At 61.4% G+C, this 23,694-nt stretch overlaps 4 protein-coding genes across 5 annotated transcripts in view; 1 reads left to right on the top strand and 3 right to left on the bottom strand.

The window, feature by feature from the left end:
- The window catches only part of CATSPERD (cation channel sperm associated auxiliary subunit delta), a 32,890-nt gene extending 26,137 nt beyond the window's left edge, over positions 1–6,753 (top strand). For both annotated transcript variants that reach the window (XM_036234042.1, XM_036234041.1), the window contains 5 exons: positions 1,398–1,472; positions 2,313–2,441; positions 3,872–4,055; positions 5,117–5,274; positions 6,439–6,753. In XM_036234042.1, coding sequence (XP_036089935.1) covers positions 1,398–1,472; positions 2,313–2,441; positions 3,872–4,055; positions 5,117–5,274; positions 6,439–6,724 — 832 coding nt within the window. In that variant the 3' untranslated portion in view covers positions 6,725–6,753. The remainder of the gene's footprint in view (positions 1–1,397; positions 1,473–2,312; positions 2,442–3,871; positions 4,056–5,116; positions 5,275–6,438) is intronic.
- A 116-nt stretch (positions 6,754–6,869) lies between these two features.
- On the bottom strand, positions 6,870–12,225 carry LOC118612472. The gene is made up of 3 exons (XM_036234043.1): positions 9,989–12,225; positions 8,316–8,494; positions 6,870–8,008 (listed from the first exon to the last, which is right to left on the bottom strand). Exons 1-3 carry the CDS (start codon positions 10,333–10,335, stop codon positions 7,764–7,766), a joined length of 771 nt encoding a protein of 256 aa, XP_036089936.1. The 5' UTR covers positions 10,336–12,225; the 3' UTR covers positions 6,870–7,763.
- Positions 12,226–12,472: 247 nt separating this feature from the next.
- Positions 12,473–15,600, bottom strand: PRR22 (proline rich 22). Its single transcript, XM_016145010.2, is given in 4 exon segments — positions 12,473–13,821; positions 13,823–14,520; positions 14,848–14,910; positions 14,994–15,600. Coding segments are annotated over 4 exon segments (1,308 nt in total). The 5' UTR covers positions 15,145–15,600; the 3' UTR covers positions 12,473–13,425.
- A 103-nt stretch (positions 15,601–15,703) lies between these two features.
- On the bottom strand, positions 15,704–20,533 carry DUS3L (dihydrouridine synthase 3 like). The gene is made up of 13 exons (XM_016144997.2): positions 20,351–20,533; positions 19,369–19,657; positions 18,632–19,129; positions 18,272–18,313; positions 18,009–18,161; positions 17,638–17,754; positions 17,382–17,447; positions 17,201–17,311; positions 16,922–17,018; positions 16,665–16,740; positions 16,159–16,347; positions 15,954–16,082; positions 15,704–15,844 (listed from the first exon to the last, which is right to left on the bottom strand). The coding sequence occupies exons 1-13, from the start codon at positions 20,446–20,448 to the stop codon at positions 15,772–15,774; spliced, it is 1,938 nt and encodes a 645-aa protein (XP_016000483.2). The 5' UTR covers positions 20,449–20,533; the 3' UTR covers positions 15,704–15,771.
- Between the last annotated feature and the right edge of the window lie 3,161 nt (positions 20,534–23,694).

Raw genomic sequence — 23,694 nt, 5'->3', positions numbered from 1 at the left:
TGGAAGGTTTTTGGTTTTAATTGCTGCCGAAAAATTTGGGAACTTTGCCTCCAATATCCGTTACCCCAGAGAACGAAACTGTGAGAATCCAAGAAAAAAACAAAACCTGAAGATTGGCCAAATTACCACCCTTTTGCCCTTTCGGGCCGTGGGGTGCTGGTAAACGCCCAGCACCCAGTTCTGGGTCGAGGGGGAGCCCTAATCTGCAGCATCTGCTGATTCTCTCGGGGTGTAACTGCGGTGGCAATTCCGGGCTAGCGGCGAGTCATCCGCTGGCCCCCCAAATCCCGTGGGACCCAGAAAGAGCCCCAGCGCTCCCCGCACCCTGAGCCACACGCGCAGGTGACGATCTTACCAGACTTTCTCCCGCAACGGGAAATGCTTTACTGAATCAATAAATGACGTATTTAGAATGTATGTGCAGGAACGGTTGTTAAAACAATGTTTAAAAGACTTCTGCCTTAAAGAGACCGGGAAGATATTTGCCACATATGTAACCAACAAAAGACTTACATTCGGAATGTATAAAGGATTCCTACACACGATAAAAAAAAAAAAAAAAAAGATAAACGAATAGATAAAAATGGGCAGAGGGCTTGAACAGGCACTTCCAAAAAAAAAAAAACAAAACAAAATTAATCCGCATGACAAGATGCTGAAAAGGTGGTCCACCTCCCTTAACAGGGAAAGGAAAACAAACATTTTATTGGAGACTCTTATCCGCCGGCGTGGCAGAATGTTCAGGGCCGGCCCCGGAGCAAGGCTTGGGCAGCCGGGGACTTGCGGACGTGGCTGGCGGCCGCGCACCCACCGCGGCTGCTTTGGAAAGCACGCCGGTCAGCCTGGCACTTCCGCCCGCGTACGTCTGCACGGGCATAGATTCCAGAACGTTCTCTGCAGGGTTCTTAGTAGCGCCACGCCGGAAGCACACCGGCTGAAACGTCCATCGCCCAGAGGGTGGACAAACCAGGGACGGTGAGGCCGAGCTGGCTGGCTGGGTCGCACCGACGAGGGGGTGGAGCGGGAGGCTGAGCGAGCGCGCACAGCGCGATCCGGTCTCGGGCGCCCAGGAGCAGGCAGCAGTCGACCGCGCCGCTCGAGGACACGCGCCCGGGTGGCAGAGCCCACAGAAGAACACGGACGCGAGTCTCAGAAGCCGATGCTCCGGGCCGTGATCTCGGCCTCCAGGGGGTCGCGTTAGGGCCCCTGGAGAAACAGCGGATTCTGGGGTGGGCGGGGAAAATGCGAGAGAAGCCTGGAGCATCTTGGAGATGGGAATAAGAGTGAGAGTTAGAAAAGGCCTGACTAGGAAATCAATAGGTGTGGATGTATACCTGCGCCCAAGAGAGGAGCCCGGCGCCCTCGGGGGCCTTCTCACCGTCTTTTGTTGCTTGCAGCGAGATCTCGGCCTGCAACAAAGGCATCCTGGACCCCGTGACCCTTCAGAACAATTACAGCTACGTCATCGAGAAGTGAGCCACGGATTTGCCTTCACCTCCCCCTCCTGTGACCGCCCACCTCACAGACCCTCCCCAGCCTGCCGCCAGCTCATGGAGCCTGGCCACCTGCTCGCATGAGCTAGCAGAGCTGGCCAGACACTGTCAGCCAAGGCGGGAGGGGGTGGTGGGCTGAGGTGACCCTCTGTGCCCTGGGGCTCGCCTCATGTGCCACCGAGTGGGCATGGGGTGGGGCTCAGCCCTTCTTGGCAGCAGCAGGCATGGGGAGCCCCTCCCTTGCTGGGGCGTCCTGCCCCCATGAGAAGACTCATAGGTGTCTTATACGAAGAGTTGGTCAGCTGTCCAGGGCCACAGCCAACGCCGAAACTGGCACTGCTGGGCTCGCTGACCAGAGGGGCTACACTCAGACCTCGTGGGGCACGAAGGCGAGTGAGTCAGTGGTTTCCAGGGAGAGGGACTGTGAGAGCCAGATGGACGGACGTGGAGAAAGAGAAGCAGAGAGACCGGCAAAGACTGAGAGACAGAGAGGAGCAGAGACGGACAGGCAGAGAGAGGGGCGCAGAGGGAGAGGTCACGCTTTTCCACGGTCGTGGCCTTCAGCTGCACCGCGTGGGGGGGCGCCGCTCTGCCCCCGGTCCACGGATCTGAATGCTAATCTCATCCTCTCGGAACATCCGCACGGAAACACTGACCGCCAGGTGCTGTGGCCCGGTCTAGTGGACCCACGTGGTTAACCATCAGGGCCGTCTGGACCTCGGCCCCGGGCCCGGCCTCAGCTAGGGCTGGGGGCGTGGGGGGTGTGCGGGAGCGTCCGGTGCCCGGCGGGGCCTCACCGCTGCCTCCTCCTCTGCTCAGGGATGCCTATGCTCTTGACTTTCTGGGTCAGAAGTCCACCGAGGACCTTGTGGTGCGGTACCCTTACAAGAAACTGGGCTGTCCCCTCCTCGTCTACTACGACATCCCGTGGAAGCCCGTGGTGGAACTGTGAGCTCCCCGTGGGGCCGGCAGGGTGGCAGGCGGCGGGCATCCCCTGCTCCTCAGCTCCCAGCCCGGCCCTCGAGTGCCCCCGTCACCCTCTGGTACACGCGCTCTCCGCCCGCCCCTCCACACCCCAGACCCTCTCAGCCTGCTGGCCCTTTGCCCACTCTGTGCCCTCTCCCTGTGACACCGGGCTCGCCTTTCCCTCCGTAACCCGCGGCTCAGACAGGGCGCAGGCGGGGCAGAGTTGCTAAGGGTTAGGGTTAGGGTTACAGACCGCGGTTGTCGCACAGTCCTGGAGGCCTGAAGTCCAAAGTCAGGGCGCAGCACGGCTGGTTCCCCCCGAGGCTCCCTGCTTGGCCCGCGGAGACCACCTTCGCTGTGTCCTCTGGCATCTCCCCTCCCGTGGCGTCAGGCCCGCCCCTAGGACCTCACGCGGCCTCAGTCACCTCTTTTAAAGGGCCCGCCTCCAAACACAGCCGCCCCGGGGGTTGGGGCTCCCACATCAGGATTTGGGGGGACCCATTTCAGTGTTATATCTACGTTTTCCTGGGTGGTTGATCCAGAAGGGCTACTTCAGTACGGGGCCTCAGGGGCTAGAGCCACACCTCTTGACCCCACTGTAGCTCCAGACCAGCACTGCCCAGAACTTTCTGCAGTGGTAGAAACGTCCCATCATCCTGTGCCACCCAGCGGGCAGCCAGAAGCTACGTGTGGCCACTGAGTGCTCAGAATGTGGCCAGTGCACCTGAGGAGCTGGCTCTTCCCCTTAATTAAAGGGAATTCACTTAAATAAGCACATTCGGGCTGGCGGCTCAGCCTGGCGCCTGGCGTACCGGCTGATTGGTGACTGAATGAAGGGCGGCAGGAGCCAGCTTAACCTGTCGACATTTAGGTTCGTTAGAACATCTCACTTACCTGGCCACAGTCGCACCCCCTGGCACAGAGGACCGAGCCCGTGGTCTAGCGGTCAGCCCCTGCTTTGGGGCTGCCACGTGTGGGGCGCATGACAAGCTGGGGTAAGGACAGGAAAGGGTCCCACTGGAGGAGGGAGGTGAGCTCTGACCTGGTAGGAGACAACACGACGTGCTTCAAAATACCGATCTAGAGCAATCCTAATTACCAGGCCTTAACGTATACGTTTTGCATGTTTGCAGATGTCAGAAAAATATCAGAGGACCGGTGTGAAGGATTTTGTTCGTTTATCGGTTTACTTGCTTATTAATTTGTCTGTTTACTTACGAGTGACATTTTTCAGTTAGAGGATCTCACATCGGTTTCATCCAATCTCACTGTGAAGTGTCGGCCTAGTGAGGCCTGGGGGGGGGGGGCCTTCGCTCTGCTCTGCGGCTCCCCCACCCCCCGCCCCCAGAATGGCCTCCCCACACAGGGCTGCCATGTCTCCCCTGAAGCCACATCCTGTGCATGTGTCCTAGGTGGCGGGACGGAAGTTTCCAGGAGGTTATCCATGCGGAGTACGTCTTGCTGGAGGTGAATGGGCTGTTCACGTACACGTACTCCCTGACGGCCCGCACGGCGCTCTGCACCTCCCAGCCCCAGAACTGGAGCAGCATCGTTAAGGCGGGCGGCCACATGGGCTCCTACACCTGGAACCGAGAGGTAGCAGTTAGTCCCCGATTATTTCCAAAACAGGTCAACACCACTCAGATGGTGACCGTGGGACAGCACCCAGTGTGTGTGTGGGGGGGGGGGGGCATCTCAGTCCGTTTGGAACACCAGAGAGGGCTGGGGGAAGCCTTATAAACCACAGACATTTTTCTCTCACGGTCCTGGAGGCTTGAATTTCAAGGTCAAGGCACCGGCAGACTTGATGTCTGGCGAGAGTCCACATCCTGGTTCACTGGTGACGATCTTCTTGCTGTGCCCTCACATGACAGAAGGGGCAGAGGACCCTCTGGGGCCCCTTTTATAAGGGCCCATCTTTACAACTCGATCACCTCCCAAAGGCCCCCACCTCCTAATACTATCCCTTCCGGGGTTAGGTGTCAACATGTAAATTTCAAGGGGGGACGCCGACATTCAGTCTCTATGGGGGTCGGGACAGGTGCATCCTGGGACACTGCGGGCAGGTGGCCACGTCTGGGAGCGGAAGACTTGCAAGGCCTCTGGGAATCTCTGCCCAGGGAGCCGGCCAAACGCTCACAGCAGCAGGTGCCGCTGGCAACGGGCGCGATTCCGGAGCGGTTCCGATGCCCATTACTAAGGGGCTAATTAAATTCGCCACCTGTTCTGCTCGGCGAGCGTTTCTGTCACGTGCCTTGGCTTGTCCTCGGCTGACGGGAAAGGGCGTTTGTCAGCCAAAGGAAGCAGCCGCCCGAGGCCTCTCGGTGAACAGTTTCCCGCCGCCCCGGCCCCTCGATCCGCGGGCGCGAAGCGGCGCTGCCACCGCCAGGCGGCGCTCGCCCACGCCCCGGCCCCGGTCCCGCCTGCGGACGCGGGGCCCCTTTTTTTTTAACACCCCCGTGGGTCGCGTGAGTTCGATCATCTATTTTGTTGGTGGCATCGGTTTTACGTGTAGTTTTTAAACAGAGGCGGCACTCACAGAGCCATCTTAAAGCGCACAGTTCACGCCTGCGTCGCCTCCGCAAGCCGGATGTGCCCGCCCAGCCCTGGGGCCCACCCAGCCCCACGGCCTGTGAGCATACCTGTCCTTTCCCCAGAACTACGTGAGCTGCCATGACCCCAACAACCGCGTTCCCTTGGAGTGGCCAGATGTCCCTTATCACATCTTGGGAGGTCCAACAGACAACAAGGTCACTTTTAATCAAAGGAATGGAATCTATGTCTTCTTCATTTCCATCGTGGATCCATACTACAGGTGAGTGGCCGGGGGGGTGGGGGACCGCCTTGTGCCCGGGGCCTCCGTGGGGACAGCCAGCTCTCCTGGGGCACAGGCACACACACGTGGGGAACCCAGTTTCCCCTCGCCTCTGCAGCTCCTGCATAAACCCGAATTCCCCCCAACAGCCCAGACTGTCCCCAGGAAGAGTTACGAAGTCCTGGGTGACATTCGTGGTCACTCACTAAGTGACTCCTGTTCAGAGCCCATGCGGGGTGCTGGGGGAGCAGCGGCGCCCACAGCCACACATGCGCTTGCCCTGGGGGGCCAGGATCACCCTCTCCTGCCGCAGCTGGGTGATGGTGTGCAGGAGCCGACGTGGAGATATTCGGGGACTCTGGAAGCCGGTTGACTTGAAATCGGCCACAGCCAGACTTTGACCAGGGGGATGGGCAGACTCCGCAGCCCGGCTCCCACCCCCGCCCCTACTCTGAGAGCCACTAGTTAAATCTTTACAGCCACGCGGGCTGAGATCGTCCCGGGTCACGTCTGGTGTGCGGTGTGCGGGGCCAGGTCAGCAGCCCCTCCCCCTGGGAAGGGGAACGTGCGGGGCCATCCTCTGTCCCCATCATCTGTCCCCTCCAGATGGGTACAAAGTCCACCCCAAAGCACATGGAGGCCATGCCTCCCCTAGAGGCCCAGGGCCCTGGACCAGAGGGACTAGCTCTGGGATGGCCCTGGGTGGCAGGCGCAGGGTGGGGACATCCGGGAGAGAGGACTGCCTGCAAGACTTGTCACCCCGCACTCCGCTTCCAGCAGCGCCCCCAGTCAGTTCTCGCATGCCCCGGGTCCCCTCTCCTGGGACACCGTTCCTGCCCATCCTGCTGCTCCTCCCGCTGGCCACCCGCTTTGTGGACGCCTGTGGCCATTGCCCTGCCCCTACTCCCCTTTCACACTGCAACGGAGCCTGGGCATGGACTGGGGACTCCTTGTCCCCAAAGGAGGGGATCCCAGGAGTCCCAGGGGAAGAATAGGACCAATGCCAAAATACACGAAGAAGAAAGACTCAGAGCAGATAAAAGATGAAGTGGGTATAAATGGAGCTCGGCGCCCTGAGTCCCCGGCCCAGGCCCCTGATCTCGGTTTTAACCTGTCTGCTGGGGCGAATGTGCCCCATGGCCTTTCCCCGCCCGCCTCTTGCAGCTACTGTCACCTGGAGAACACCTTCAGCGTCTACGTGTATGGGGCCTTCCCACTGCCCCTGTTCCCGCCGGAGATCACCATCCTCCTGCTCATGCTGGCCATCCTGCTGTCTGTGTGGCTGGCCTACATGATCCCCAAGGTGCTGCACACGGAGTGGGGCCGCAGGGTCTGGGGGCTCTGGGCCCATCTGGGCAGGAGCTGTGCAAGGTCCTGTGGGCACGTCCCATGCAAGTGCTGCGCGTGCACTGAAGAGGCCCAGACTCACCTCAAAATAAAGAATGTGTGAAACGAGCAGGCGGCTGGGAGCGTGGCTCGCGGGCCGCGTCTCCTGCCACCGGCCCTCGCTGCCCCGGCCTCCCCTGGGGGACGGTGCCACCACCAGCTGCAGCAGACGGGGCGGCCCACGCCTAATCGATAGGGGAGGGTGACACAGGCCGGGGTGGGCACGCGGGGAGGGACGGACAGGCCTCGGAAAAGGGCGAGACGTGTGCTCCTAGGGAAGCTGGCAGCCGAGGACGAGCAGGGACCCTGTAGACGCCAGGTCGGTGGGGTCCCGTCGCCGTTGTTTACAAGCCCGGCACTCACGCAGACGGACGCACACACAGGGGTTGGCATGTCCGTGAACGGAAGTTTGCAAGCACGTACCTCACGCGTATGTGTTTGTTTACACACACACACGCAGATAACACGCACATGTTCATATACACATGCACACGTGTACATGTGCACATACATGTGAGGTCCAGGTGAGTGTGTGCACACGTGAGTGACTAATGGCACACGTGCATATAACGTATATATGTAACGTGTATACATAAGCGTACACATATAGCGTTCATACACACAAGTATAAGCATGTGTGCAGATAACATGCACACACACGTCTGTATACACATAAGTATGGATGTGTATACATGCGTGTATACGCCCACGAGTGACATACACATATGCATGTATGGATAACGCATAGGCATGTTACAGGTGCGCACATACGCGAGCCTGCACACGCACGCACGTATGTATACACGCATGCAGCTGCAGAGATCACACGTGTACACGTGTACCTGCAATACGCATGGATGTTCCATCCATCCATCCGAGAGAGTTCACCACTTCATTTTAAATCCAGATGGCATTTAGTTTAAACAATGTATCCCACTGTCATTAAAATTGCCCAGTCGTCGACACCTGCAGTGCCCCTGGCTCGCGGGCAGGGCCGGCCGGGCCCCGCCGACCCTCCAGCCTCCAGGAGGGGACGTGCTAGGCTGTCCCCGGCTTCCTGACCCTCGTCTGCACACATCTTTAAGACAAAGAAGCTCGTCCTCCTACTCCCGCGCCCTCCTTTTCCAGGGCCTTCCCTTCATCAGGGACTTTTGCCTCCAAGTACCCCGAATGTTACCTTGGAGGCTGGGGCTCAGAGGGAAGCCGCGGGAAGTAGGAAAGGGGGGTCCGGCGCAGCAGAGTGGGGGGGGGGGCGTGGTGGCGGAGGCCGAGCTGACCCTTCCCCGTGGCGACTGAAGGCTGCTCACTTCCCCTCCCGTCACAGGCGAGGGACTTTTCGGTATCACAGCTGGTGTGAACGCAGGGGCACAAATGTCTTGTTGGGACCTGCTTTCAATTCTTTGGGGTATGTATCTAGAAGTGGGGTTGCTGGATCATATGCTAAGAGACGCCTGAAAGGTGCCCGCGAGGGGAGTGGCCCAGGCAGCGAAGCGAGTCCCGAGTGCATGTGTGTCACCCTCCCACGGTGGAATGTGGGTGTCAGAGAGGAAGCAGCCCCCCGAAGGATGCAGGGTAAAGAGGAAGCAGACCCCCGTAGGACGCAGGGTAAAGAATTTTAAGGAGGGCTTTTTAGTAGATTATGGTGTGAAGCTCACCCTCCGGAAACTTCGTACTTTTTTGTGAGGCAGACTGGCCTTCACTTGATGGGGGGTGGCCGTCAGAAGGGTCCCCAGACATGGGGGTCACAGGCAGGGTCCACCAGGTCACTGCAGGGAGTCCTGGCCATCCAGGGCAGGCCGTGGTCCTGACCCGACCCCCTTGGCCGAGGGCCTGTCTAGAAGAGAATCGCAGAGCGCCGTTGGCCCAGGCCACTGTGACCTCCAAACGCCAACCTAAAGGAAAGAAACCGATCCTGCGAAGTGAGCCAGAGGCCACCCCACCGCCATCTCCCACTCCATCCCTGCCGAGGGCTACGCCCCCGCGACCCTTGTCCCCAAGTCCATGTGAAAACAGCCCGGAATCCATGGACACCCCGTCCTCGTTGACCTCTGTAGATTCTCTGCCACCTCCTGTCCTGACCCCTACGGTCCGACCGGAACCCAACCAAAAGCAGCAGTCTCTGGAGGAGAAGCCCTCCGATCGCCCCCGCGTGAAACACGGGGCCCACGTACCATGACCAGGATGGCCACGTACAGGGCGGTCGATGCACCTTTGTGTCCCCAGCAGGGACCCTAAATGCTGGGGCCCATGCCCAAAACCGGTTCCCCGAGGAGGACCTCCAATGGGACCCCAGTGAGGACAGAGGACCCCAGATGCTCAAGCGCTATCAGGAGGCCCTCCCAGGCGGTCTGAAAGGAGGGAAGAAAGCCGTGAATACGACTGAGACCTCGGAGGTCCTCCGGGGACCCGGGGAAAGCCCGCGCCAGTTCCAGAGAGGCCGCGCCGTGCGAGGCATCTCGCCTTCACACCCCCTGTGACCCAGAGGCGGCCCGAAAACCAGAAGACGGTTAATGCGGCTTTCGTCAGTCTGGCCCGGGGGACACCCAGCACAAACTGTGAGAATCGGAGGGCCTCGCTGGCATGAACGCCAGCCAGCTGTTAGAGGTGGCCACGGAAGTGTCAGCCGAGACCAAGACACCCAACGGGAGGTGGGCTGGATCAGGACAATTGGCACAGGTGCCCGACGGCCGGCCAGGTGGGGGACAGAGGAGAAGGCGACCGGAAGAACCAGCTCGCCCAGAAAGGAGGTTGGGGCGGGACCAGTGCGCTCGCTGCCGCCGAAAGGGTCACTGGAAAAAATGAGTGTCCCCAGTGGCTGGGCAGTTCCCAGCCTGCTCCTGGCCCAAGAGGAGGCGGCCACGTGTCCCAGGGACGGTGCCAGCCGACACAGCGACCACCCAGGCGCCAGAAGATGCCCTGCAAGACTACGGAAAAGGCAGGCCGGACCGGGCTCCGTCCTGTTAGGCCCCCAGGAGCCTGTGGTCCGAATGACAGTCGGGGCCCAAGCCACCGACGTCACGGTAGATACGGGGGCAGAGCACTCCGGGGTGACTCGACCCTGTCACAGAGACAGGCCACCATCGCGGGGGCTACGGGCAGCCAGACTCGTCGCCCTTTCCTGCTGCCCCAACGATGCCGTCTGGGAAGCCATAAGGTCAGTCATTCACGGGTCCCAAGTAACCTTCACCTCCCACGGCCAAGTAGCCCTAACCCTGGGGAAGCCGGAAGCCAGGATCGCGATGCTCACGGATCCCCAGGGAGAATAGCGCCTCCACAGTCTCGTGGGAAGGCCACGCCCAGGACCTGAGCTCCCCTTAGAAATAAATACCTGGAGTATGGGCTGAATCCCCCTGGACTCGCCCGGAATATTCCCCCAGTACTGGTAGAGCTCAGACCAGGAACAGAGCGCACACGTGAGGAATGGGGCCCACGTCCGGTTCTGAAGGGTGTCTTTTTCTTCACACTCCCGGCCTCTCGGAGCCAGCTGATCTTCGCCTTCCAGTGGGAAAATCCAGAGAATGGGACACAGGCCAACTGGCCTGGACGAAACCTCTGCCTGGGGGAACCTCTGCCCAGAAAGCAGAGCTCAGTGCACTGACCTGCGCCCTCCGGCCGGCGGCAGAAGTACACGTCGATACGCATCCTGACTCCAAACATGCCTTCACCTCTCTCCATGTACGTGGGGCCTTGGAGACGGAGAAAGGCCTGATCGACTCAGGGGGGAGAGACGTAAAGTATGGAAAAGAGATCCTTGAGCTCCCAGAGGCTGCGTGGGCCCCTGAGACAGTGGCGGTCGCGCGTTGCCGGGGACGTCAGAAAAGGAGACACTGCGACTGCTCGGGGACACAGCAGAGCGGATCGCGAAGCAAAGCTCGTGGCCTCCGAGAGGGTAACAGGACCAGCCGTGCCCGCTGCTCTGTTGCCCAGCTCCTCAGCAGAGTGGGACCCGAAGTGCTCACAGCATGAGGACGCCCGCTTTAAGACCGGTGGACGCTTGGGGACAGGGGAATAGCAGTTCCCGAGGCCCTGGCCTCCGCCTTTGTCAGACGGTTCCATCAGAGGGCCCACGCCAGGCCGACATTTCTACGTCCCTCGGCTCTCTGGCAGCTCCCGGGTAGCGCGTGAACGATGCGACGTATGTGCTTGAAACAACGCAGGACGGGGGACCCGGGCCCCTCCGGGAGTCCACATTGGGGAGGAACACCCTTTGAGGACCTGAGACGCCCTGGTCCCAGGGCCACAGGTGCCTCGTGGTCTTTGCGTGCTCATATTCTGGCCGGGTAGAGGCTTACCTTACCCCGCCTGGACTGAGGAGGCCCGAGAAGTAGCCCGACTGCTACCAATTATCTTCGGCTCAGATAACGAACCAGCCTTTGTAGCAGAAACGGTGCCGCTTCTGGCCAAGAATTTGAATATCGGAAGGAAACTGCATGCCAGAGTGCAGGGCAGGTGGAACGCACGAACAGGATCTTCACGACTTGGCTGGGAGAATTACATCGGGAGACTCCTGGACTGTGGGACGAAGTCCTGCCCGTGGCACGCTGAAGAATCAGCGCGGCCGCAACCGAGGAGACCGGGCTCTGCGCCTGTGCGAGCCTGCGTGGGCGGCCACCGCCGCGCGTCCAGGGCCTGCGAGGACACCTCAAGGAAATAGGTGACGTGACTCCGAGACGGCAGTTGCAAGGCTCGGGTACCCCTTTGCAGGCGCCCGCCCGCTGGGTAGGGAAAGGCTGCTTGCTGGTCCGAGTACTGAGGCCCATTCCTTTAGGCCGGATTTGATCTGGGGCAAGGAATGGACGACCCAGCTCTCAAAGCCTCTTCGGAGAGGCGCATTCACTCTCATCCTGTCCACCTCCACCGCGGTAAAGCTTGCCGAGATAATGCCTGGGATTCGCCACAGCAGCCTCAAGCCCGCGGTCACAGACGGGGACGGCATTGCAGACTCCACGGCGCCCCTCGGACTAACCCTCCGGAAGACGTGGACTGGACGTGCAGATCGAAAGAGCGTGGGCCCCGCTTTGGCCACGCTGGAAGCTGGCCAATCCATGCACGGCAGAAACCTGAGGTCGGTGACACTCCACCAAGATGGCCATCCGGACAGCCGGTTGTGACCCCCGAGACTATAACTGTAAAGAGGGACTCAGGATGGGCAGTCAGGTCGTCCAGGATGGAAGTATCGGCCTTTAGACCGAGAAGAGGACGAAGATGATGCTCTCCGGCCCAGCGTCGGGCCCGAGCATCAAAGAGGGGAGCGTGGGAGCGGGGGCCGAGCTGCTTCCGACAGCGGGTGAAGGTTGTTCACTTCGCTTCCCCTAATAGGTAAGGGACGCTCCGGCGTCTCCGCTGACGCGGCATGGACCGCCGGCCCCGGTCGCTCACCGCCCCGACGGCCCGCAGACCAATCAGAGCGCGCGTTCCTTGCGTAGAAACCCCGCGAGGAGGCAGAAGGGCATGGGAGGGGTCGGGCTCGGCCTCTGGACGGGGCTCCCTGCCCGCCGCCTCGGTGACCCGTCTCCGTCCCGGGATCCTGCAACGCGGGGACGGACGTAAACAATGGTGGTACAGCCTGAGAAATGGCCCCCGGGAGGGGGGGGGGGCCGGTGCCCAGGGGCGCAGCTGTCTCCGACCCCGCCCCCCGCCCCCCGCCCCCCGCGGCCGCCGCCGTGAGAGATGAACACGATGTTGGCCCGTGGCACCGCAGGCTGCGGCCTGGTCCTGGGCGAGGCACCAGGTTTCAGCGCCCCACCCTGCCCTCCCGTGCCCTGCCACCCCCAAATTCTAGCCAAGCCCCCACCCTCCTCTGCACCACGACACAGCCCAGGGCCTGGGGCAGGAGGGTCCCCCTCCTCTGCAGGAGGAGGGGGCAGGCCCGAGGGCCAGGCCTCCTCCTATCTCCTTTTGATTCCTGATTTCTTACACGTTACCTGGGAAGCCAAGTTGGCCCTTCTGAGTCACCTTAAGCACTTCAGGGGAGGACGTGGCCAGCAGCTGCCCCCAGGCCCCCAAGGAAGGTTGAGAGGCTGTGGGCCTGAGGGGAGGAGCCAGGGCAGGAAGGAGCAGGTGTGAGGAGACGGGCAGCCAAACTCCAGGGTGTCCTGTGCCTGTTCCCTGGGATTCAGGGACCTGCCGCTAGGAGCCTGGCTGGACACCCGTCCTGGGACAGACGTGGCCTCCCTGGCCTCTGGCTCCCACCCATCAGGTACCACCTTCCCATGGCCTGCACGTGTCTGCTTGAACCCACGTGGGGTTTGCCATTCACCATGGCCCACCTGCCACGTCCTACCCTCTGGCAGCTGGGCTGGCAGAGCCCAGGCCGAAGCCCCCTCCAAGGCCTCCCCTCCCTCAGCTGGTGGTGCCTTCAAAGGGACGGGGGAGGAGGTGGGGCCACTCCCAGGGCACCTACTGCTCGCTGGCTCTCCTGGCAAGTTCCTGCCCGTCTGCGGGCAGCTCTGACCTCCCCGCCAAACGTGGAGGTGAAAAGTCGTCCCAGCGCAGCCGTCCGGGGGGACTTTCTCCCTCCCACAAGACCCTCCCCTGCCTGATTCCAGGGCCAGGACACAGGGTTAGAATCACCTGCAAGCCAAGGGCCTCCCTGCTGTCTGCATGTCTGACACCAGGGGGTGCTGGGGTCCCATGGGGCCTCCCCACACAGCCCAGGTACCGCTGGGTAACGGGAAGGGGGAGAGAGCCAGCCTTCCACACTGGCACCCTACTCACTGTCCCCCGACGGCACCGAGCGGACACTGAGCTCAGATCAAATCCACTTTAATGAGGGGAGGTCCCCAGGTCCGGCCTGGGTCCCGAGGGGGCGGCACTGGCCAGGCCTAAGGCCTGCTTGCTCTTGCCCCCCTGCCGCCCCTTCTTGATGGTGGAGGCCTTTCTCTTGCTGGGGGGCTCGGCCCGAGGTGCAGGGCCCGCGGTGGCGGTGGCAGGGGGCCCCAGGCGGGGCGGCGGCTCCTCGTCGAGCGCCTTGAAGTTGAAAAAGTAGTCCACGTTGGACACGGTGTCCAGGATCTCGGGCACGCTGTAGTCAAACGACAGCAGCTCATCCGGCAGGTGCAGCGAGCGAATGTCTCCGGAGGCGTCGTCCCCACCGCCCCTGCTGTCAGGCAGGGCCGGCCCAGGGGCCTTGCGTGAAAACCCCTGGGGCTCGGCGCCCCCCCGGCAAGCAGTCGAAGAGCTTCATGGCGTCCTCCAGGGGCACCTTCTCGGGCAGCACGAAGGCCCCAGCTGCCTCCGGGCGGCGGGCCTCGCCTGCCCCCGGTGGGGCCGCCTCCGCCTCGGCTGCCTTGGGCTCCCCATGAGCCGGTGGGTACAGCAGGCCCAGCCCGGCTCCAGCGCCCTGCAGCTCCTGGGCGGGGAAGGCCAGGGGCTCCCCGGGCCCGTGGAACTGGCTCAGGCGGCCCTTGCGGGGGCCGTAGGTGCCAGGTGCCAGCGCGGCCTCGGCGGGCAGCGTGATGAGCAGAGGGGGCAGCTTGTTCTCCTTGGGGGGCGGTGGTGGGGGCACCAGGCCTTCCTTGAGCAGGGGTGGGGGCAGCTCCACAAAAGGGGGGGCCGCCCCATCCCCTACGAAGCCCAGGGCCTCGGGCCCGGGCCCCTCGGGCGGGAAGTAGGGCATGAGGTACTGTGGGCCCCCCGGCACTGGCTGGAAGTAGGGGTACGGCGGGGGCGGCGCTGGGGCTTTGAGGTAGTGCTGGGGCTCTAGGAGGTAGGTGCCCGCGGGGGCGGCGCCCCCTGCCGGCGCCCCGCCGCCCACTGCTGCCAGCTTGTACAGGGGCGACGGGCCGAAGTCGCTGGTGGCCCACTCGATTCTGTAAATGCGGGGGTCAAAGAAGCAGCCGCAGGGTGCCATCTGGAAACCTGCAGGCCAGACGGGGGGCCGTCCTGAGAGAGGCAGGCCCGAGGCCCACCTGCCCGGGAGGTGCTGCGGGGGGCACACAGCCCAATCTGCGGGGACCCGTGGCCACAGGCCTGGCTTTGGGGGACCTGTCTGGGGATAAGAGCCACAGGCTCGCCTTCAGGGCTTTGTCTCCATGGCTGACACAGGCCTTGCTCTGGGACCCTTTTGGAAGATGAGACATAAGCCCCGCCCTTGAGCAGCCATCCAGGAACGGGGTGCAGGCAAGACGGCCTGGCCCGCCCCAAACCACTCCCGGATCCCCGTTAAGGGTGGGAGGAGGCCAGTACCTGCCGGAGGGGCCGCAAACACCTCTTTCTCCGGGTTTGGGGACTGATACAGGTTGGAGGAACCTGTGAAAAAGGCAGGTGGGCAGGTGGGACCCTGAGGCTGGTGGGCACAGCCCTGGTCCCCAACCCCGTCAGGCGCCCCGTACCTGCCACTCCCTGACTCATACCCACAGCGGGAAGGGGCTCCGCATAGGCCGGAGAGGGCTGGCTACCTGGCCCCTCACTGCCGTCTAGGCCCTGGGGGCTAAAGCCTTCTTGGGGAGCTGCAGGGGCGTAATAGGGTTTGGGGTGCTGCATGGGGAGGCAGGGGGCCCGGCTGGGGCAGACCAGGAGGGCAGCAGGTGGGAGCACAGGCAGCCGCCCGGAGAACAGGCTTGGAGTCCCATGGAGTTCTGTTTGCCTGGTTACTCTGGGCGGCAGGTTCCAGCCTACGGCCCGCCCAGCGGTCAGGGTTCTGAGTGGTGGGATGGGGGGATGGGCAGGGGCAGAAGGGGAAACCAAAGCAGCCAGAGACAGGCATCACAAAGGGTGGGGTGCACCCTGGGCTTAGTCTGCTGCTGCCTCCGCCAGCAATGCCCATCTGACAGTTCCAAGGTCCCTTCCTCCAGGCAGCCCACCCTGATCCACACCCATGTAGCCAAGGCCCCTGCCCCAGCGAGCCCCGGTGGCCTCTTTGCGGTCAAGGCTTCTCTGGGCACCAGTAGCAGGCAGCATGGGTACAGGCCCCTGGGGGTGGCCAGGAAACCCTGGGGAATAAATGAGAGACGGGAGCTGACAAGGACAAGGACAAGCAGGTGCCCAGATAATGCTCCTGGGAATGGCGAGGGGCAGCTTCGGGGTCACAGAAAGGCCTGGGTTTTCAAAGAATAAAATTTATTGTCTTCTCGCACACCAAGGGGCCTCCACACCCCTGCAGGCCCACAGCTACTTGTATGCGTTGGCCTTGTGTTTCGGCAGGAAAACAAACTTGGGGGGCACAGGTCCCAGCAGCATCTCACTGTGAGGAGGGGGGCGGGGTCAGGCCTGGGGCTCAGGCCACACTCGGTCCCCACGCCCCCCACCCTGGCTCCTCGCCCACCCACGCCAGCGCCTCCATTCCTGGGCACCTGATGCGGATCCAGTCGGCGGCCCTCTGGCTGGCCATGAGCGTCTCCAGGTAGTCTCGGCCCAGGTAGTATGGCGGCCGCTCATTGATCCTCTGCGGGAGCCGCTCCAGCAGGCCCACCGGCACGTACCTGTGGGCCGGCGGGGGACAGGGCTGGTTCAGGCTGGCCCTGCCCCCCACGCACCGCCCCAGCCGCCTGTGCCCACCTGCACAGGAAGGAGAGCCACTCGAGGAGGAAGCGGCGGGTCTTCTCCACGCCCTGCGTGTCCGAGCCCCAGTGCTCCAAGCCGAAGCGTGTGAAGTCCCGCAGGATGTCCAGGCGCTCGGAGGACGAGATGTCCCAGTGTCGCTGCTCCTTGATCTCCGTGAACAGCCACGGCTTGAGCAGGGCACCGCTGGGGGGCAGGGCGGGGCCAGCAGCCCTCAGTCCCGGTCCCGGCCTCTCTGCTCTGACAGCCTCTGAGGCCCAGGTCCTGCCCGCAAGCCCAAGCCCAGCGGCAGAAATACCCAGGCCTCCCACCCCGCTGCCTCTGCGGCTCCTCCTGACACAGCCGCCCACCGGGGAAAAATGGGCAAGGGAGGCGAGGGACTTGGGCTGGTGACACAGTGACAACGCTCAGATGTGCCCTTCCGCTCCGTGAGCTGCAGGCTGGGTGCTCAGGGGCAGCTCCAGATAGTTCTCTGCAGCCCCCCAGGCACCAAGCACACTTACCGGGCAATCATGATCCCAGCGACGCCGGTCTGCATGGCACGGTTAGCGTCCTCGTACGACAAGATGTCCCCGTTTCCTGAGGGACAGAGCTGGAACCTCAGAGAGCTGCGTGCAAGTGGTAAAGCCAGCTCTTGGGAAGTCCCTGCTAGCCCAGCAGCCCCCACTGGGGCAGGGAGGGGTCTCAGGCAGGGGGTGGAACCAGGCGTGTGTGGCCTTCGATGGGAGGGCTGGCAGTTGGTCTGACTGAGGGGACCCACCGAACAGAGGCATTGGGCTGGCCACCGCCACGCACTGCTCGATGTACTGCCAGTCGGCCAGCTTGGTGTATCGCTGCTCTCGAGAGCGGCCATGGAGCTGGAGGAGGAACAGTCACCAAGGAAAGGAGGGAAGGCCCAGGGAGGCGGAGCGCCAGAGCGAGAGACCAAGAGAAAGAGAGCGGAGATATGGGGGGGTGGGGACGGGCGAAGACTGTTAGACAGGGTCGCTGAAGCACCCCCAAGGTTCTGCCACCCAACCCGCTGCGCCCCAAGGCCCACCGTGACCAGGGCTGCCCCCCAGTCCCGGAGCTCGGGCAGCAGCCGGTGTGCCAGGTTCACACGCTCCTGGACGCCCATGCGGATCTTCACGGTCAGCGGCACATCCAGCACCTGCGGGGCGGGTGCGGTCAGCACAGCCCAGGGTCGGCCAGGGGGCCGGCGCGCACGTCGTGGGGCGTACCTGGTTCATTCCTCGGACGATCTGCTGGAACTTGGCCGAGCGGTTCATGAGGGCACAGCCCCCGCCCTGGGAGAGACGGGCGGCTGGAGCAGGGGAAGGCAGGCAGGGCCTGGGCTGCCCTTACTGTGCAGGTGGGGAAACTGAGGCACAGAGGCCTCGAAAGGTCCCCAGGACCTCAGGCAGGGGCAAGGCCAGGTCCCAGGCCCCCGCCCTTCTCACTCTGCCTGCTGGGGTGCCAGGGCCAAGTGGCTGTCACCTTCTTGTACACGAGGTCGATGGGGCAGCCAACGTTGATGTCCACGAAGTCCACCTCAACGGTGCGGTTCAGCAGCTCTGCACACTTGGTCATGGTGTCAGGGAAGGCGCCCTCCAGCTGTGGCAGGTGGCGCAGTGAGTGGCAGGTGAGGGCCCAGTCCTGACTGTCCCTGCCTGGCCCCATGCCAAAGCCATCAGTGCTCGGAAGTGCATCAGGCTGGCGTCCCCGGCCCATCACTGAAGCAAGAAGGGTCTGCGAGGTGCCTGAACCAGGCCTGGGCTCCAAGAGAGCCGACCTTGAACCTTGCTCCAAACCTTGGCAGCCTGCGCCCCCCTTCCCGCTCTTCCTCCCTCGCTTGTGGCGGCACCGACCTGGACACCGAAGATGTCCTCGCACTGGTGGCGTTTGAGTAGGGCCCACTCGGACGTCTGGCCCTGCAGCAGGTTGGTACACACGGCCATCTCCCCGCACGTCACATCGGCCCCGAAGCGCTTACAGATCCGCCGGAAGGGCAAGTTCCCACACTGCGGCGGCGGGGAACACGTGCGTGTGAGGGTGTGACAGGCGGGGCTCCAGATTCCCGCCCCTGAGACCGGCAGGCACTGGCACTCGGCGCCCCCCACACAGGCCCTACCGTGGTGAGGGGGGCCAGGTACAGTTTGCCACTGATGTCGAGCTGGAAGAAAGAAAAACGCAGCTAGCCTCCAGCCTTTACTCTGACTCGCAGGGCCTCCCTTCTCCCCACAATCTAGAACACACCCTGCCCCGTGCAGCCGGCGGAGCGCCCTTCCGCCTCTGGGCCTATGCATACGCCACCAGTCCCTTTGTGGGGAATGTTCCTTCCTCCATGGTGTCTCCTGGAGGGCTTCTCCTCAGCCACCAAAACCCCAGGCCCAGCACCCCAGCCCTGACTCTCCGGGGCTGAGTGTGTGTGTTCGGCGCCTTCTGCCCTCCACACTGCTAGTGTCCTCAACAGGCGGCCTGAGGCACATACCTGCCTCTTCTCACAGGGCCGCAGCCTGACTACGTCCTCATCCGTCAAAGGCCCACAGGTTTGCACAGGGCTGCCGGGAGCAGGGCTGGTGCCGGGCCCCAGGGGGGCCTGCTGGGTGTCACAGATGTCCTGTCCTGGGGCACCCCCAGGGACTGTGGCGGGAGGGACGGGGCCTGGCAGGTGGCCCTTGCCTAGCTGGCGCAGGGCCTGCTCGGCACGCTCGAAGCAGAACCGACGCTTTCGCAGTTGGTGCTGCAGCGCTTTGTCTAGGCCGTTGCGAACGGGAGGGGCTTGGGCCTCCACCCTCTGCACCAGATTCTGGCCCTCAGGCCCTAGGTGGGCCCCGGCGAAGCGGCAGGTCACACCATAGGGGCACCTGCCGTAGGTCTCGAACAGTACACAGCAGGGGCCCAGGTCAGCAGGCTTGGTCTCCAGGTAGCGGCCCACATCATGCAGGAAGCGGCAGCGGTCGCCAAAAAAACACTTAGTGGCCGATTCCTACAGGGAAACAGAGGCAGTGAGGGAGGACAGGGAGAGGCTGGGGCAGCCAGGCTTCAAACCACAGATGCCTGCCCTCCTGACTGTGCGTTCTTGGCAAGTCAGTAACTGTGCCTCAGTTTCTTCACCTGGAAGATGGGTACACTGACATTTCTATCATAACGTCGTGACAACTGAACGGAGGACAGAGAGGCTCAGACCAAAGGCCTCTGAGACTTCCTGGTGACACTGACACTCACCTGGACCAGGGAAGGGCAAAGCCTGTTCTTGTCATAGTGGTTAGGCTTCATGTGGGGCCGGCCCTTGTTCTGGCCCCGGGCTCTCTTCTGAGCCTGAGGCTGCTCCTTGGGCTCAGCAGCCTCCTCCGTCTGCCCATCTCCCACCTGCCCTTCCTCCAGTCGAATCCGCTTGGCCTCAGGCTCTGCCAGGTCACAGCCATCAAGGTCTCTTGCCTCGGTTTCCTGGCTGGGCTGCTCCTGACCTCTGGCTTCTAGAAATTTGTGGAACTGCTCCTTGGTGGTGAGGTATCTGCCAGCAAAGGGAAAGGAAGACTTGTTTAGGGAGTCCCTCCCCTGAGCTCAAACTCAATGAACACTAAGGAAAGAGACAGAGAACACTTGCCTCTGATCACATACTTCAGCTGATGGGCAGCTTACTACCTAGAACCTGCCAGCTGCCAGCCTGGGAGCAACCTCAAGGCCACAGGCAGGGCATATTTTGTCTCTGGGTCCCCACGACCCAGGGCGTTGAGTCAAATTAAAAGCATTAAACTTGAACATCCCTGTCCACGTTAGGCTAAAAGAAACTACATGTCCCAGCATGCCTTAGAATGAGAACCAGAGCTGCCACATTTCGCAGCACGCCCTTCAGCCCTACTAGCGCCATCCTGCCCAGGTACTCGCTTCAGACACAAGTCTGAGCCTGTGTAACTGGCTTCCCGGAGGTCCCCATGCGCTAGTGCCGCCAGACACTGGGACTACAGTCCCCAGCATGCACTGTGGCCCTCGCCTTAAACCCCGCCCACGCTAGCGTGCCCCGTGGCGTCCTTAGTGCGTGTGACAGCCTGCAACGTGCGCTCTCTCAGGTCCTGCTGCTGAGGAACTGCCCAGTCTAAAGAATTTGCAAGCTTCCCGCCCCGGGCTTGCCCCATCTCCCAGCATGCACCGCTCGGCCGCGCCACGGACGCCGGGGAGGTTTTACACCCCCGACCCGGCGACTCACTGAGGTTTAATGGGCGCCACTCCCCGTTCCAGCGTGCTAGATCCTGAGTCGCCACCGCCGTCACTCTTTGCTGGGGCCTCTGCCGCACCCTCCGCCATCAGCCCCCCTCACGCCGGCTTCAGAGTGTGGGGGGAAGGCCTTCCGGGTCGCGCGTGTGTTCTCCCGCTCGGGCCGGGGAAGTGCGCATGTCCGGGCGCTCTGAGTGACGCCATTGTACGCGCGTCGGCGCAGCGGGGGCGGAGCCTGTGCGGCAACGCATCGGGGGCGGGGCCTGAGCGTCGACGTAGCGGGGGCGGAGTCTGCGAGAGGGCGGTGTCGGGTTCGGCCTCCGCTGAGCCCTCTGCTGCGAATTCGGAAACGTTCGATGACCCGATGCTCCTCCCGGCGCCTGCTAAGTGGCCTCCCGCGGATCGCAGTCGGGCCACGGAAGTGTTTTGTTTTCCTTCTTGGTGTTATTAAAAATTTAATTCCACTGCTTTTATGCGGGGGCTTTCATCCAACAAATAATTTGTTGAGCACCTGTGTACTAGACGCAATCCGAAATGCCTGGGATACAGCAGGCAACAAGACAGACCAAAAAATAATCCCTGCACTTAGAGGAGAAGGCGTACGGTCAGCATAGTGACTAAGTAAATGATGCCATATGTTGAGCGGTAATGAGGCAGGGAAGAAGTGAGAGGGCCGCTCCGTTGTCATTTTTAATAGAGTGGTCAGGGAAAGATTCAGCTGAGAAAGTAACGTTTGAGTGCTTTCAAAAGAAGCGAGGGAGAGAGATATAGGGATGTAGTAGGAAAAGTGTTCCAGGTGGCAGGACTAGCCAGCGCCAAGGCCCTGAGGTAGGACTGTGCCTGGCGTGTTGGAGAAACAGCCCAACGTGGTTGGCGCAGTGTGAGTGAGGGCGAGAGAAGGAGCACATGAGGACAGAGAGGGGACAGGGCACCAGGACCTTCTGGGCTGCTGGGAGGGCGTCGGATTTTGCCCTGAGGGAGATGGGAGGCTATCAGCCACGGAGGGCAGAATCTAGTCACTATCTGTGGTCACCACCATGCCTGGTGTGCCCCTCTCACACTCCCTGTTTCTGGACAAGGCTTGATGCAGCACAGGGGTATCAGGGCCCTGGACTCAGCCTGCCGGGTTCGAATCCCAGCCCTTCCACTGACCGGCTGGAACCGTTTAACTTCTCTGTGCCTCAGTCTCCTCCTCAGAAAAATGGGGCTGATAAAAATCTCTCTTTTAGAAGTGATGCGGGACAGGGCAAATTCCCCCGAGTTGGGAGAGACCAAGCCCAGCACTGAGAGAGAAGGGTTCTTGACAGAGAATGTAGAAAGAATTCAAACACACTCGAAAGTGAGAGTCGAAAGGAAAGTTTCTCAGAGAAGGAGTAACACTCCATAAACATAAGCGTGGTCTCCTCTCAGAGGCAGAGAGAGCCTAAGATCCAGAGAGACAAGGACAGTGAGACTGAGAGAAAGACACAGAGGTACAGAGTAAAGACAGATGGACCCCCAGAGTTTGAGGAATTCAGTTTATACATCATTTTTTACTTCCTGTGAGTTACAGTTTAAAGACTTTGTTTACCCATTTCCTTTGAAATGGACACTCAGTGAGGAAGGACAGGAGTGTGTAGCCGGAAAAGGCCTGCTGGCAGCTCCCAGCCTTTAATCCACAGGTTCCCTGTGGTTTCAGCCATAGGAAACGAAGGGTTTTATTTTTATAGGGCGGCCATTTAAAGACTTTTTCCTGCTTCCCCTTCACAGGTGTGGGGAGGGGGGTGGTCAGCATCGGAGCAGAAACCTGCCTTTGCTCTGCAGGTGTCCTCCTGGCCTGGCGGCAGAGGCCAGACGCACATTGCAGTCTGAATGTAGCTTGGCATAACATTTTAGTTCTCTTGCCTCCTCCCTACATTAAAAGATAAGAATTTAATAAATAACGATCAATGAATTTTAACAACTACTGTCGTTATTATTCTGTTACTGATGTTCGCCCTGCATGACATGAAAGCTGTGCTGGGTGGGAGCAACCGATCTCCGCGGTGCCCTTGCACGTCACTGCCAAACTCGACAAAGCCTTCTCTGGGGAGGGACTGTGCTCCTTGCACACTAGATGGGGAAACTGAGGCACAAAGAGGGAAAGGATCTTCCTGAGGCCACAACAGGCTCAGAACCAGCTTTTCCGAGACCTGGGAGAAAATGTAAGTGGTGGGGCAGGAAGCGGGTGGGGGCGGAGCAGCCGGTCTCCATCTCTGGCCTCGGCTGCCCTCTGTAGGACAATCTGGGAATGAACGGTGGAATCAGGAATCTAAAACCAGAAGAAACTGCAGCAGTCCTTGAGAGACTTCTTGCCCAGCCTGCCTTACACACCTCTAGGGACAGGAACTCACTCCTCCTACCCGAGGTGCCCGTCCCATTGCCCAGTAGTCTCCCCTTGTCGTCCCACAGGCACCCCAAACCAGTCTGGGGAGACGACTAGACAGGTTAGGAAACAGGCCCACGGAGGGTAACCTCAGGAATCTGGCCTTCCCTCTCTGGGCGTCAGCCTCCAAAGAGAGCTCTCTCAGGGCTCCCTGGCTCTGCACTGCAGTGGCCTACTCTGCTCTCTGTAAGGCAATCCAGGAAGGCTTCCTGTAAGGGGGGTTGGGCTGTGGACTGACCATTGATAACTGTGGTATTAATACTACCATTACGTGCTTATTATTATTATATTATTTTAACAGTACAATATTAATTTTTCACCAGTACGTAAACCCTTATTGAGTACTTCCTGTGTACCAGTGAGCCCTTTTCATGCATTAACTCGTTCTCTTTCTGACCTTACCTGGAGGGGACAGGCACTCTTCCCAGCTCCGCCTGGAGCCACAGGCCGCAGTGGTCCCTTGGCCAGGTGCCATCCTGAGCCAGAGATCAGTGCATCGCTCTCCCCTCCCTGCTCTCCCTCACAGCCTGTTGGTCCCCACATCCTGCCCACTTTCCCTCCAGAGTCTCTCTCTAGTTCGTCCCCTTTCCTATCACCCCACCTTCCAGGCCTCGGTCTCCCATCCTGCCCCCAATGTCCCAGTCTCCCACAGCCCTTTCTAAAACATAGTCTGACCCTGGCCCTCCCCTGCTCCCCTGGCTCCCTACTGCCCCAGCTGTGGGCCTGCACGCCCCGGCCCCTGGTGCCTTCCTCTGCCTCTTCCTTTATCGCCCCCGACTCCCTAAACTCAAGCACCAAGTTCATTCCAGACTTCCCATGAACCAGTCTTGCTCATTCCACTCACCTCCCTGTCCTCTGGAAGCTTCTCGGAGTGGCCCCTACTAGGGGTGGGTCCAGTACCCCCTACAGGCTCTGTAGCTGCTAGAGTGTCC

Source organism: Rousettus aegyptiacus, unplaced genomic scaffold (assembly GCF_014176215.1).
Source record: "Rousettus aegyptiacus isolate mRouAeg1 unplaced genomic scaffold, mRouAeg1.p scaffold_m13_p_16, whole genome shotgun sequence".
Taxonomy (NCBI): Eukaryota; Metazoa; Chordata; class Mammalia; order Chiroptera; family Pteropodidae; genus Rousettus; species Rousettus aegyptiacus.
Note: the sequence above shows the minus strand (reverse complement) of the source record. Positions and strands in the feature narration are given on the sequence as shown.